This window comes from Sarcophilus harrisii, chromosome 2 (assembly GCF_902635505.1).
Source record: "Sarcophilus harrisii chromosome 2, mSarHar1.11, whole genome shotgun sequence".
NCBI lineage: Eukaryota > Metazoa > Chordata > Mammalia > Dasyuromorphia > Dasyuridae > Sarcophilus > Sarcophilus harrisii.
The window spans coordinates 104,492,611-104,505,394 of record NC_045427.1 but is presented as its reverse complement, the minus strand read 5'-3'; the positions used below and the strand labels follow the sequence as shown (position 1 = coordinate 104,505,394).

Genomic DNA, 12,784 nt, shown 5'->3' with positions numbered 1-12,784 from the left:
CAGAATAATTTAAGTGATAAAGGAAAAGGGATGGAAATAATGATGATTTTTCTAATACCTTAATGCAGTTTTGCCACAAGTATGAACTAATTGGTTTTCTATTTACTGAAGTTATACCTGAAACTTTTGTACTCTTTAGTGGGCCTTGGGTTTCCACCACTTCATATATTATCCTGCAGCAGTCTGTCCTAAAGGAAGTAGAAAATGGGGCACCTAGGTGATGCTGCAGTGGATTGAGCACCAGCTCTGGAATCAAGAGGACCTGACTTCAAATTTGGCCTGAGACTCTTACTACCTCTGTGACCCTGGGCAAGTCACTTAACCCTGACTGCCTCCCAGTAAATGAATGAATGAATGAATGAATAGAAAGTGAAAAATAGAACTGGGGGAATAAAGATACTGCTGCCTAATCAAAATACTTTTCAAATATATGGTAAGAGAGAAAAAGAAAGCAGTAGAGTATATATAGTAGGTTATATTCTGGGAAAAAATAGAATCCTGTTTTCTATAAAAACTTTTTCACATCTAGGTACTTAACATTTTGCATGTCATATTCAGTTTATAGTAAGCGTTTTTGGGTAAAGTACTTTGTGAACATATAGCATATGTGATCAAAAAATTATAGGATTAATTGTGAACCAGTTTGAGTTTATCAAGAACCAGACGCATTTCATCTCCTTTTCTGACACTATTAGTAGATTCTTAGAAGATAAGAACTCTTTAGATCAGGGATCCTCAAACTTTTTAAAATAGGAGGCCAATTCACTGTCCCTCAGACTGTTGGAGGACCGGACTATAGTAAAAACAAAAACTTTGTTTTGTGGGCCTTTAAATAAAGAAACTTCATAGCCCTGGGTGAGGGGGATAATCGTTCTCAGCTGCTGCATCTGGCCCGCGGGCTGTAGTTTGAGGACCCCTGCTTTAGATGTTTTCAAATGCTCTGCTGAAACCCTGATAAAACAAGCCCTTCTCAATATCCCTATGGATAAGATGAAAACTGTCAGCTAGAGAATATAGATAGATTTAGATCTATTTGAATAACCTGATCCCCAGAGTGGTAATTAACAGGGTAGTGTCAGCTTTGAGAGGGGGCTTTAGTGGTTGCCTGGGCATTTATCATTTGCCTATTGCTATTCAATATTTCTATCAATGATTGCATGAAGGTGTAGCTGGTGGGGCATTTTATCTTTCCAGGCTTCTTTTTCCTTACTTCCTCACTCTCATCTTTTACTCTCTTATCCAGTGACCTGAACTTGCTATTCTTCTCAGAAGACAATCCACACCCCAACTCGGTGCATTTTCTCGGGCTGATCCACATGCCTGGAATGCGCTCCCTCGTCATCTCCTTCCCCTGGCTTCCCTCAAGTCTCAGCTAAAGGCTTAGCTCTGGCAAGAAACCTTTGCCAAGCCTGTTAATCTTAGTACCTTCCCTCCGGGATCATGTCTTGGTTTACAGGCTTGCTGGCGGGTCATCTCTCCTTCTGAGCCCCTCATGAGCAGGGACTTTCCTTGCCTTCCCTGACCCCCAGCATTTAGCCCAATAACTGGCACATAGTACGTTCTTAATGATGCTTGTTGATTTGGCTTGATTTGACTTGTTGATAGGTAACCTCTGTGAATTATAAAATTAGGTTTCAAAAATTTCTCAGAAGGTTAGAGTCATGGATCAAAATTAGTAAGGTGATGTTTAATAAAGATGAATTTAAAGTGCTTTTATTGATTCAAAAATTGAACTGATGTGTCAGGAGAGATGGCACTAGTCAGAGACCATGGGGAATGCCCTAAGGCTTTGTTGTATTATAGACCGAGTATAAATTAGGAATAGGGTATGCAGTGAAAAAAACTAATGTAATCTCTGGCAGTAGTCATAGAAGTCTAGGTCCAGAATAAGAGGGACCCCAGTCCTGCTGAATTCTCTCTGCTGGATTCATCTAGAAAGTTGTATTCAGTTCAAGATAGCGACAAAGGCATTGCCAGAAGAGGATCAGGAGGATGGTGAGCAGGGTGAGAGGACAGGAAGCCATATTTTAAAAAATGAAGGAATTTGGGAGGTTAGCCCAAAGACTAATCCTGGGGGAAGTGGACATGGTAGATTGGTACTTGAAAGGTTGTCTTATAAAAGAATGATTAGATTTGTTTACTTAGTCCAGAGACCACAATTAGAAACAATGGGTAGAAATGTAGAGTGACACATTGGAACTTCTTATAAGGAAGCCCTTCTTACAACCAGAAGTATCCAGAAGTGGAAATATGTGGAATAAGTGGAAATTTTTTCATTGAGGCTTTCAAATATAGGTTTTTGGGGAGGCTTTAGAGATGATTCTTTCTTCTGGAATAGATTGGACCTAGTCGGTCCTGATGCATGGAATAAGACAGGACTAAATAAAGTTTAATTGTGATGATCCTTCTACAGGGTTTTCATTAAAATTTTGAATTATCTCTGCTGTACTTTCTTATTGTTTACACTGTTTAAATGTAAATTCATAAGGACTTGGTTTATTCAGCCCATCTTTTAAGAAAAGTTTTTATGAGAATCTTTCTACACACATGAAGCTCATTATCAGAATCTGTTGCCTAAAAGAGGTTAGCTAGCTCTCATTGTTGGCTCTTTAGGGCCAAAAAAGATGGGTAGATTGATTTTATGACCATAAAAATAGATATTAAGGGGAAAAAACTCATATCCGTGCTCTGATACCTGTTGAATTTCTGCAAACAGCTGGTATCTCTTGACCATACTTAATTTTTCCTTAAGTAAAACCTAGCTATATTAAAGAATTTGTGCATGGAGATTTTGGGAGAACCAAGCCAAATATTGGTTCCCTGATGAATGGGACAGCTGATATTCTGGAGCTGGATGTGGAGGTAAATTCCATGAATCATATATTGAAATAAGTCAAGGATATTCTTCCTTATGTGGGATCTTTTAACATTAAACGTGAGGCTTAAAAAGGGATTGAAAAAAGATCATATTGATTTGTATAGTAGTCAAACATGTAGTCAACAGTAAGAACTTCTACACCTAAAATAGTGTTTTGGATGGATTATGCTGGATCTTGGCAAAATAAAAATATACTCATTCTCATTAAAATGCTCTTTCCCAGAGATATCAGATATAATTGGGCTTACAAGCCAGGTGAGGAAACTACAGTGGAAAAAAAGAAATTAATTTGCTAAAAGGCCAAAAATCGTAAATTTTATGAAAATATATTTATGGCTTCTCTAGCTTTTCTATTCAGGGATGTGGAATTCAAGTCAAATGAGGCAGAATTGAGGTGAAGAGAACGGAATTCTTTCTGACTTACAGCACCATTCTGCTGTTGAGAAAAATCAGGAAATAATACTTTTGTATTATATAGTACTGAGAATATAGTATGCTGCAGTAGTTCACTGGTTACTGTGGCATCTTAGTGGATGATGTTTTTGTTCATTTAATCTTTTAAAAGACCCTTGCCAGTGGCTGTGAATGACTGCAAGATGTTGATTCTATCTCATTGATGTTATCCATGGGCAAGCAATAAATTCTCTTTATAGAAAACCTCAAATGTATATTTTCTTCATCTTTGCCAGCCAGACCTTTAAATATACCAGAAAACAAACTTGAAATAATTTTAGAAAGATTTTTTTAAAGTGCTTAAATAATTGGGTTTCAATAGGAACTTTAGAATAGAAAAGAAATGGGAGTATATATATGTTCTTATTTTCTTAAAAGAGAAATGAGAAATGAGAAGATTTAATGGGTTAGCTAAAAAGGAGAAAGAGGGGCCACTAACATGTGGAAAACAGCTTCTAAATAAAATGGCAGGCAGATAGATATTTTCTTGGGCCTGTAGATTTTTTTGTTTTGTTTTTAGACAAAGCTACCTTAAGTCTGAAAAAGATATATGTTGGCTTCATCTTGAGGCCACATATTCAAATTAAAAGTAAACAGTGAGAGTGGATTTGGTATCACCATTCATTTATACTTGGCAAGAAAAGCTGAGCACTTTTGGCATGTGTCCTTGGCAAGACAAAGCTATCAAAAGCATCAACGCTGTTTTTTTTTAAATGGTTATTTTCTCTCAGGCTTCACGTCCCCATTTTCTGGTCAAAGTATCTTTTACAGATGACAGTAAGTCTATTTTTCAAGTGCAGAGGCAGTTTGTCTTAGCACTTTTAAAAAAGCTAGGAGTAACTTGCAGCATTAATGATACTAAAGAACTCAAAATATTTAAGTAGTCTGTCACAGATTTTCAAATATATTGACATATTTGCTTGATTCTTTCAAATATTTGGGACAGCCAGAACTAAAAAATTAACCAATAGATGGGCCAAACTAATCTCATTATTTCTAAAATTTAATTTCTGAATATAGTCTTTTGACCTCCCAACCTAAATCTCTCATCTCTTTAAGAAGTGGGGCATGTAAGAGAATATTTCTGCTGCTTGGTCTAATTGGTTCAGGGAAAGTCTAAGGCACAGAGCCTTGAAAGATCAGACTTTAAATTGTCATTCAAAATGGTGCCATTGACCAGCTTTTTTTTTTTTTTTTTTTTTTTTTTTTTGGCAAAGCATTTGGGGTTATGTAACTTGTCCAGGATCACACAGCTAGGAAGTGATGATAAGTATCTGAGGCTGGATTTGAATTCGGGTTCTCCTGAGTAGGTCTAGCATCCTGTCCACTGTACCATCTAGCTACCCTCAGCTCTTTGCCTCAAATGAGACTTTCTCCTTGGTATATTACGTGCCAATTGTTAATGAATGCTAAATAAAATTGTAATGTGCAACCTTAATGATGCTACTTTCTCCCCCTCCCAGTCTGTTGATGTTGACTGGCCACCTGCTCTGGACAATTAACTTTGAAGATGGGAATCAGAAGAAGAGCTCGGTGATTGTCCTACCGATGACATCTATCAGGACGTTCATACACGACATAGGCTGCAAGATAGCTTCTTTTCTTTCCCAGAGTGAAAGTGTCTCCGAAACCTACTTGGATCACATTGATCTGCACAGTTTTCTAATCATTAACATTTTTTCACCTAATTGCTATTTTCTAAACATTAAGTTGGTTTGAGGATATTTTAATTGTGGTTTTTCTTTTCATCCAGTCTATGAAATAGTAACAGATAATGCTTTTTCTCCACTTCTTTCATTTTGAGAAGTATGTAGAATACAAGAAACATGTGCTGACATTTAACAGACCCCCTATTCATTAGTTCTCTTCAGTGAGTGAGACATACTTTGTTCCTTTTGTGTTCTGAATCAAAAATTTTCTCTACTCTTTGAAATAAAGTCAGCTACAAGCTGTACATAGGCTTATGAAACATTATGAAAGTTGATGTAGGGGTTTGAGTGCTGGACATGGAATCTAGAAGACCTGAGTTCAAGTGCAGCCTCAGACACTTACTCACATGACTCTAAGCAAGTATCATAAGCTATCAGCCTGAGTTTCCAAATCGGAATAATCATAGCATCTACCACTCAGGGTTGTTGACAGGATAAAATGAGGTAACACATGTAAAATATTATGCAAACTTGAAAGCATTATGTAAATTTTAGCTTTTACTTTCATCATATAAACTATGATGTACAAAGCTAATCTCAGCTAATTGGTTTTTTAGAATCATTTACTAGTTTAATTATAATTTGTTGTTTGGCACACTTTTTTACTAACCACCCTATTAATCTGGTGTTGCCATTATTTTTCCTGTGGAAGAAAAACAGACTCAAGAGTAATGATGCATACATAGTATGTATAGTGGACTTTCAAGATATCTTTTAAACATAAAAGGCTGAGGGCAACCTGGATTTCTGGGAATTGTTTGAAAAATTAGTGATAAATAAGATATTTATTATTGAAGCACTGTTATCTGTAATATCTTATTTGATCCCTGCAATAATCCTACAGAGTAGGTAGTTTTGTTCTCATTACTGGGTATCACTCTGTTGACTCATATTGAGCTTGTAGTCCACTAAAACCTCAAGCTTTTTTCCAGCAAACAGCCGTCTACCCAGCCTTCCCAAATATTCTTCTAGAGCCTGAAATCAGGAACACAGGCTTTCCAGTGTAATTAGCAGCTGATGCAACATAGTGAAAATTTTTGTTCCAAGGATAAAGAGAAAGCAAGAAGGCACGGTAGAACAACTGAAGAATTGGGAGAGATCTGGGTTCAAAGTTCAGTCCTATTTGTTTGACTTTTTCTGATAAACTGATATTCCTAAAGTGCATGTTTACCTTTATCTCTGTCCTGCCCCACAAATTCCATATCTACTTTAGAATTAAATACAAATTCTCTAATTGGCATTTCTTTGATTCTAACTTTGTTATACATTACTTCCCTTCTGCATGCTTTGATCTGGCTGAACTAACCCATTTGCTCAGTATTGTCTTATCTCTTAGAATCTCTAGTTTCTTTCAGAATTCATCTTATTCAATTATGTGAAATCTTTCCTGATCCCCTTTCACTCCCCAACCTCTCACCATTATCCTTTACTTTTTATGATCTGTCTCAAAAATGTAAGCTTCTTGGAGTCAAGGGCTCTGTAACTCTCTGTCAGAGCCTGGCACTAGATGGTGGGGCTTAATAAATGTTCTTTGTTGATATTATCTGAAGTAGTTCTAGAAATGCTAATGATTGTAATTAGACAAGAAAAAGAAATTAAAGGCATATATATCCTCAAGGAGGTGCCTAATCTATTTACAGACAGCTTGATCTTGGCTTCAGAGTATTAGCAAAGAAGCAAATTGAAATCACTTTAATGTATCAACATTTATATGTTTATCTTTGCAAATAAGATGTGTGTGTGTATATATACACACATATATACACACACACATCTTATTTACATACACATGCATGCATGTGTATTCTAGGAGAAAAGAAAACATTCAGATGCTTGGAACTGTCATATTAACACACAAGACTTAAATATAATTACAAAATACTCTTTACATCAAGGAAGATAAATAATTGGAAGAATATTCATCACTCATTGTTGAGCTATAGCAATCTAAAAGTCTAAAATCTCAAAAGGAATAGTGTGATGACCGCGTATTTTAAAATCAGCCAGAGTCAGGAATTCAGGTTAGGGGGTAATATTCAATCTTTATTCCCAGTAGAGATGAAGAAAGATTGGAGGTAGAAGGGAATCGGCAATAGCAATGTGTGCAGCTGAGTCAGGAAGCTAGCTAGACCAGAAGCCACGAGACCAGCAGCCACCAGAATAGAACCCAGCCAGCCGTCTCTCCCAGCCTCTCTTCCTGTCTCTCTCTGCTTCCACCCACCAAAATCGTCATTTCCTATACAACACATCAGGACTTGCACAGAGAGTGGGCAGGGACCATTCTTTATCCAATCATGTATATTAATAGAGTATAGTCCAGTTACTATTTAGCCTCACATACTTGGGACCTCAGTGCATCAACTCAAGCTTCAGCCCATTACATCTCCCGCTTTCTTTTGTTTTATAACACAGGTGGTCATGCCATCCCTGACTCCTCAGAGCGGTCAGAGCCCCCAAGAGAAGGTGATCACACCCTCCCTGACTTCTCAGGAAAGGAGGTGATCACAGCCCCCCTGCCTTCTCAGGAAGGGAGATGAAAAGCACCAAAGGGAAGTGGGGGTTGCTAGTGGGTTTCTGGGCTGAAGGGTCTTATGCACAAACCCATCAGCATGAGAGGTATTACACAAGCACATAGCAATAACACAGAGACTAGGGATGACCTTCCCCTCAGTCAGTGCAGATTTGATGTGATGTAACAAATCTGTTGTCCATTGCTTCACATGTCAGGGAATCCAATGATCTCCCTAAGTTTTTGAAGTCCTGCAAAAGTCTTTTTATGTGTTAGGGTTTTCTCAGAGAATCCAATGATTCCTGAGAGAATAGAAATGAAGGGAGTGATTGATGGGTAAAATACTGAATATTTTATAAATCCATTTTCCCTTTTCTTCATAGTGTGGTAGTGACTATGTTCTTTTAGTCTTGGAGAGGGAGATGCCATATCTGCTTGGGAGGGAACAAGCAGACTGATCTAAGAGGGAAACTTTCTCTTGGGATAATTGCTCGCTGCTGTCTTTGGCCCTGCTGGTTCCCTGCATGAATTTCTTGATCTATGCCGATTGGTGGCTGGAGATTCCCTGGATACCTTCCTTGGACAAATGCTTATCATCTTCCTCATACTTCTAACTCTTCTCCTCCATCCCCACACATCCACTCTCATTTGGTGAATTTAGCCACGTCTCTTCTCTTCTCAAGATGGTATACTGGGAAAAGTACCAAATTTGGGAATCAGGAAAGATAATGAGTTTGAACTGCCAAAGGGCAGAGGTTGGTAAAAGGAATGGAAATTATATTAAAATAGACTGCTCCTAAACAGGATGCTTTTGGAGATGGGATATTTCTTCTCCTCCTCAAATAAAGTCAACAAGTACTTATTGAGCATCTACTACCTGCCAGGCATTGTGCTGAGTGCTAGGGTTACCAAGAAAGGCAGAAGGCATCCCTCATCCCAAGGAGCTGGCCTTTGAGCCAGACCGAACGATGGCATGGCAGGGATATTGAAGGGAGGCTTCTTATTCAGAAATGGGTCACGCCAGCTCCAGAGTCCCCTTCTAATTATTTCATTCTTATTTCATTCCAAGTTCTGCTTCTGATGCTTGTTGGCTAGATCATTTCACTTAAAACCCTCCTGCAGTACCCACCTTGAACCAGTTAGTGCAGAGATCAAAAGCTTTATAATAGTGTTTGAAATTCAGTTCTGATTTATTGTTGCTGTTATGATAGATTTTCTGTGGCACTGAAAACTGCCTGGAAATGCTTTGCACAGAAGACTTGATTTTCCTAAAGAATTTTATTGACATTCTTCTTTAAAGTTACCTAACACTTAACAACTCTCTTCACCATAATGGCCAACCATGATACAAGAGGTACCAGGATGAACCTTGCCTCTCATCCTAACAGGTGATGATCTCTGAATGCAAACCAAGAAGTGTTTTTTGGACATGGCTAGTGCAGGAATTGGTTGTGCTTGACTATCCTTACTTGGTTTCTTTGTTTGCTTTTTCCTCAGTGAGAGGGAAATGGAAGGAAGAGAAAGATGGATTTTTATTCATTTGAATTTGATTTGATTTTTAAAAGTTATATCAAGTAGATATAAAGATAGTCTGCAAGACAATTTAGCTTGCTATGTGCGTGAAATATTTTCCCTATATTCCTTAGAAAGAAGATCTGAAACAGAAAGGGAAAGGAAAGGGCTGCTAGAAAGATTGTAGTCATGATCAGATGCCTGAAGCTTCTGGGAAAACCCAGTCTTAGAGGACAAAAGTTGGAAACCTCAGATAATTAAGCCCAGTAATCCTGGGTAACATTTTAGAAATTGCTACAGGGAATTCCCATGGAGTAATGGAATTATTTGAGGAGCTCTAATGACAAAAGTCTTGGCAAGCATGGTGGCAAGGGATTGCCACCCATATGGGGAATAAAAGTACTTAAAAGCAAAGGACCCACAGCTCAGGAGTGAGCATAATTAGTGGCAAGTGCTGAAGTATTTGTGAGCATACCTTAATGGGCACATGAAGGAGAGAAGTGCTTTAAAAAAACAGAAGAGATCACTCAGTTCTTGCTTCAATATCACGAAGAGAAATCACATTAGAATTCTAGACATTAAGCAACTCCTCAAAATCTGTCAATAGTTGCCAGTGTATATTAGCAGAGTCACCTCTTAGCTTTGAACGTGTTTTAATAAAATATATAATTGATAATGAATGAGCCATTATGAGGAAAAATTATGGCCATTACTATTGGGGGAAGATAATTTTTGTTTTTTTAAAGAGGTTATTTACTTAAAGAAAAAGAACATCGATAGGTCATTGAGAGACTAAGTCGTTTCACCTACTAGGGTTTGTCAGTGTTAAGTGGCCATTTGTTTGGATGTTTAATGTTCAAGATGGGAAACAGAAGAGTGGTGACTAGATTTCATAATGAGCAGATCTTGCCTTCAAATTTCACCTTTAAGAGCATTTTCCATTGTAATTTCCTTTGTCCCAATTCGACTACTAAAGCTTATTTTAGAACACATGTGACTTTTACATTGCTGAATTAGTCATTTTTTCCCATCTCTGCAAAAAAACATTGATACTAAAAATTAAGCTTGTTTCCTTTGAAAGTGAGAGTATATTTAAGATTTTTATTGTAGCTGAATATAGCAAATTTAAAAATTCACCCTACCATTCACAAAATATTAATAACCTTCAAAGCTTGAAAAGATTAAAAAAAATCGAAAAGAGCTTTTAATGTAGATAGGAACTTGATTACTGAATGTTGCTTATTTTCTAAGGAAAACTTTATAGAATTTTTCAATCTTTCATAAAATTAAAAAGTTTGCAAAATTGTGTGTCAGCTCAGCATAGGGCCCCAGAAATGGAAGAAGTGATCCCCGAGTTTGATAAGAAGGAATCTCAAATATTTTTTAATTACTTAGAAATTTGAGTAAAGAATAAAGAGTAACATAAAATACCACATTTCTGTCAATACTTAACATGTAAAGTGAGGCAGAGATTGTTAAATAAGTTTTCCCAACTTTATCTCATATGCAAGAGTTAGAACAGGGAGAATGAAAATCACTTTGTCCATAAAAGCAAATTTTAAGCATATTATGAATTGTTTTATGATTTCCTTTATGAATTTGTTTAACAAACTTTTAAATAAAATGTTCATGATTCTTTGGGCTTCTGCACTTGTATAATATTTTTACTCTGTTTATCTCAAGTATACTTTGTAACTTAGATTTTAGAAAATGGAGAGGGAAAAGCTTATGTAAGATTTAAAAAATTATAACATTGAAAGGCAATTTCACTTCATTGATCTTTCTGTGTTTACATGTTAGGTCAAATTCAGTAACAGAAATAGGAATTTGAGCTTTCTTTGGGACAGAAAACTCTCAGATGAGAAAACTTCCCTTCTCATTGCAGGTTTAGCACCTTCTCTGCAACACTATAGTCTTGGAGATTTTGCCATAAGGTTAGTCATAGAATTGTTAAATTCTGAATAAATCACAAATTTCTTTTATTACAAGAGTACCACATCTGAACATTTTGTGAAGACTAGTTAAAACAATAGGATGATAAAAATTATTTACAAATTCTGTAATGAAAAGTACAACAAAGAAGGATAATATTAGTAAAATTTCATTTTGGTGAATAATGCTTAAAATTAAAATGTAAAATTATCATTTTCCTTTTAGGTTTATGACTTGTTCATTAACAATTTACTAAGCATTCTATCATCCATGCTAGGTACATTGGAAAATGTAAATGAATGTAAGACCAGATCTAATCCTAAAGAATTTGCAATCTAGTAGAATTATTATGTACTTGAACAAAAATACAGTACTGAACTTTACTTTAAAGAGATGCTATCGTTCAGCAGCATTTTTTTGAAGTGAATGGTAATGACATTCAGAAAAGGGAAGAAAATTAAACTATTAAACGTTACAGTATCATAATGAAGATTGTATAAGGGATTCCTGTTTGTTCCATGTTGTAAAACAAAAACTTAACTGTGACCAGTCAAGCATCTATTAAAGCAACTTGCAATTAGCTAAAATTTTGGGATTAATTGGAAGTAAGATTATGAGAAACCAATTTTTCCTTTTTTCAATTCAAATTGATGATAGTTTACCAGAAACTTGTGTGTCCAACTGGTTAATCTGAACATTAATAACTGTAAGTGAATGGCAAGTCAATTTACACAATAAAAAATAGATTTAAATATTAAAAAAAAAAAAAAAACCTTTTTTAACCAAATGTCATCTTTATCTTAATCTTGGGAAATTTTTTTTTTTCCTATTAGAACCATTTTTTTTCTTTTTTGGACTTATATAAGAGTTTTGGTTTTTTTTTCCCCAAATACCAGCAGAGATAATTTTCAACATTCATCTGTGTAAAACTTTTGTGTTCCCAATTTTTCTCCTTTCCCCCCTCCTCTTCTCTGGACAGCAAGCAATCCAATATAAATTAAACACATACAATACTAAATATTTCCATGTTTGTCATGTTGTGCAAAACATGAAAAAGGGAGGGGGCGGGGGAAAGCAGCAATAAAAAAAGTAAATTACTATGCTTTCATCCACATTCAATCTCCCTAGTTCTTTCCCTGAATGCTAATGGATCTTTACATCACAAGTCTATTGGAATTATTTTGAATCACCTCTTTGTTTAAAAAAACCAAAACTACAGTTGATCCATCACATAATCTTGTTGCCATTGTGTGCAATGTTCTCTTGGTAGAACTATTTAAAAAGATATAGTTAAGATGCTTGATTATATTAATGGTCATACAACAAAAAACTTTTAAAGAAAAACATTTTGAAAAAGTCATAGAAATTCAACAGAACTTGTTATACACATACACAACAGACCAGTTTAGAAATGAACAAAACTCCTAGTCCATGATACATAAAGTCAGAGGATACTGGCATTTTCATTGGAGAAAGAAATAAATTGTTGATAATTATCACTGAAGAAATATTCAGTCTCATTTAGTAAAGAATTAGTTTACCTGAAAGCTATGGCCAAAAAAAGAAACTGAAACGAAATAATACAAGAAAAAATTAAAGAAAATTGTCCTGAACTGATAAAACAGGAGGGAAAAATAAAAATAGAAAAAAAATCCACCAATTGCCACCTCAAAGGAAAAAAGGAACAAGACTACTAAATTTCAAAACCTCCAGATCAAAGAGAAAATCTTCATCAACAGCAACAATTCAAGTATGTTGGAGCTACAATTAGAATTGCACAGAATTTAGCCC

General features: G+C 35.8%; 1 protein-coding gene across 3 annotated transcripts in view; it reads left to right on the top strand.

Moving 5' to 3' along the window:
• Positions 1–6,581, top strand: part of PUS10 (pseudouridine synthase 10) — a 92,775-nt gene extending 86,194 nt beyond the window's left edge. For all 3 annotated transcript variants that reach the window (XM_023494932.2, XM_003758254.3, XM_031950519.1), the window contains exons 17-18: positions 2,763–2,862; positions 4,795–6,581. In XM_023494932.2, coding sequence (XP_023350700.1) covers positions 2,763–2,862; positions 4,795–4,833 — 139 coding nt within the window. In that variant the 3' untranslated portion in view covers positions 4,834–6,581. The remainder of the gene's footprint in view (positions 1–2,762; positions 2,863–4,794) is intronic.
• The last annotated feature ends 6,203 nt before the right edge of the window (positions 6,582–12,784 follow it).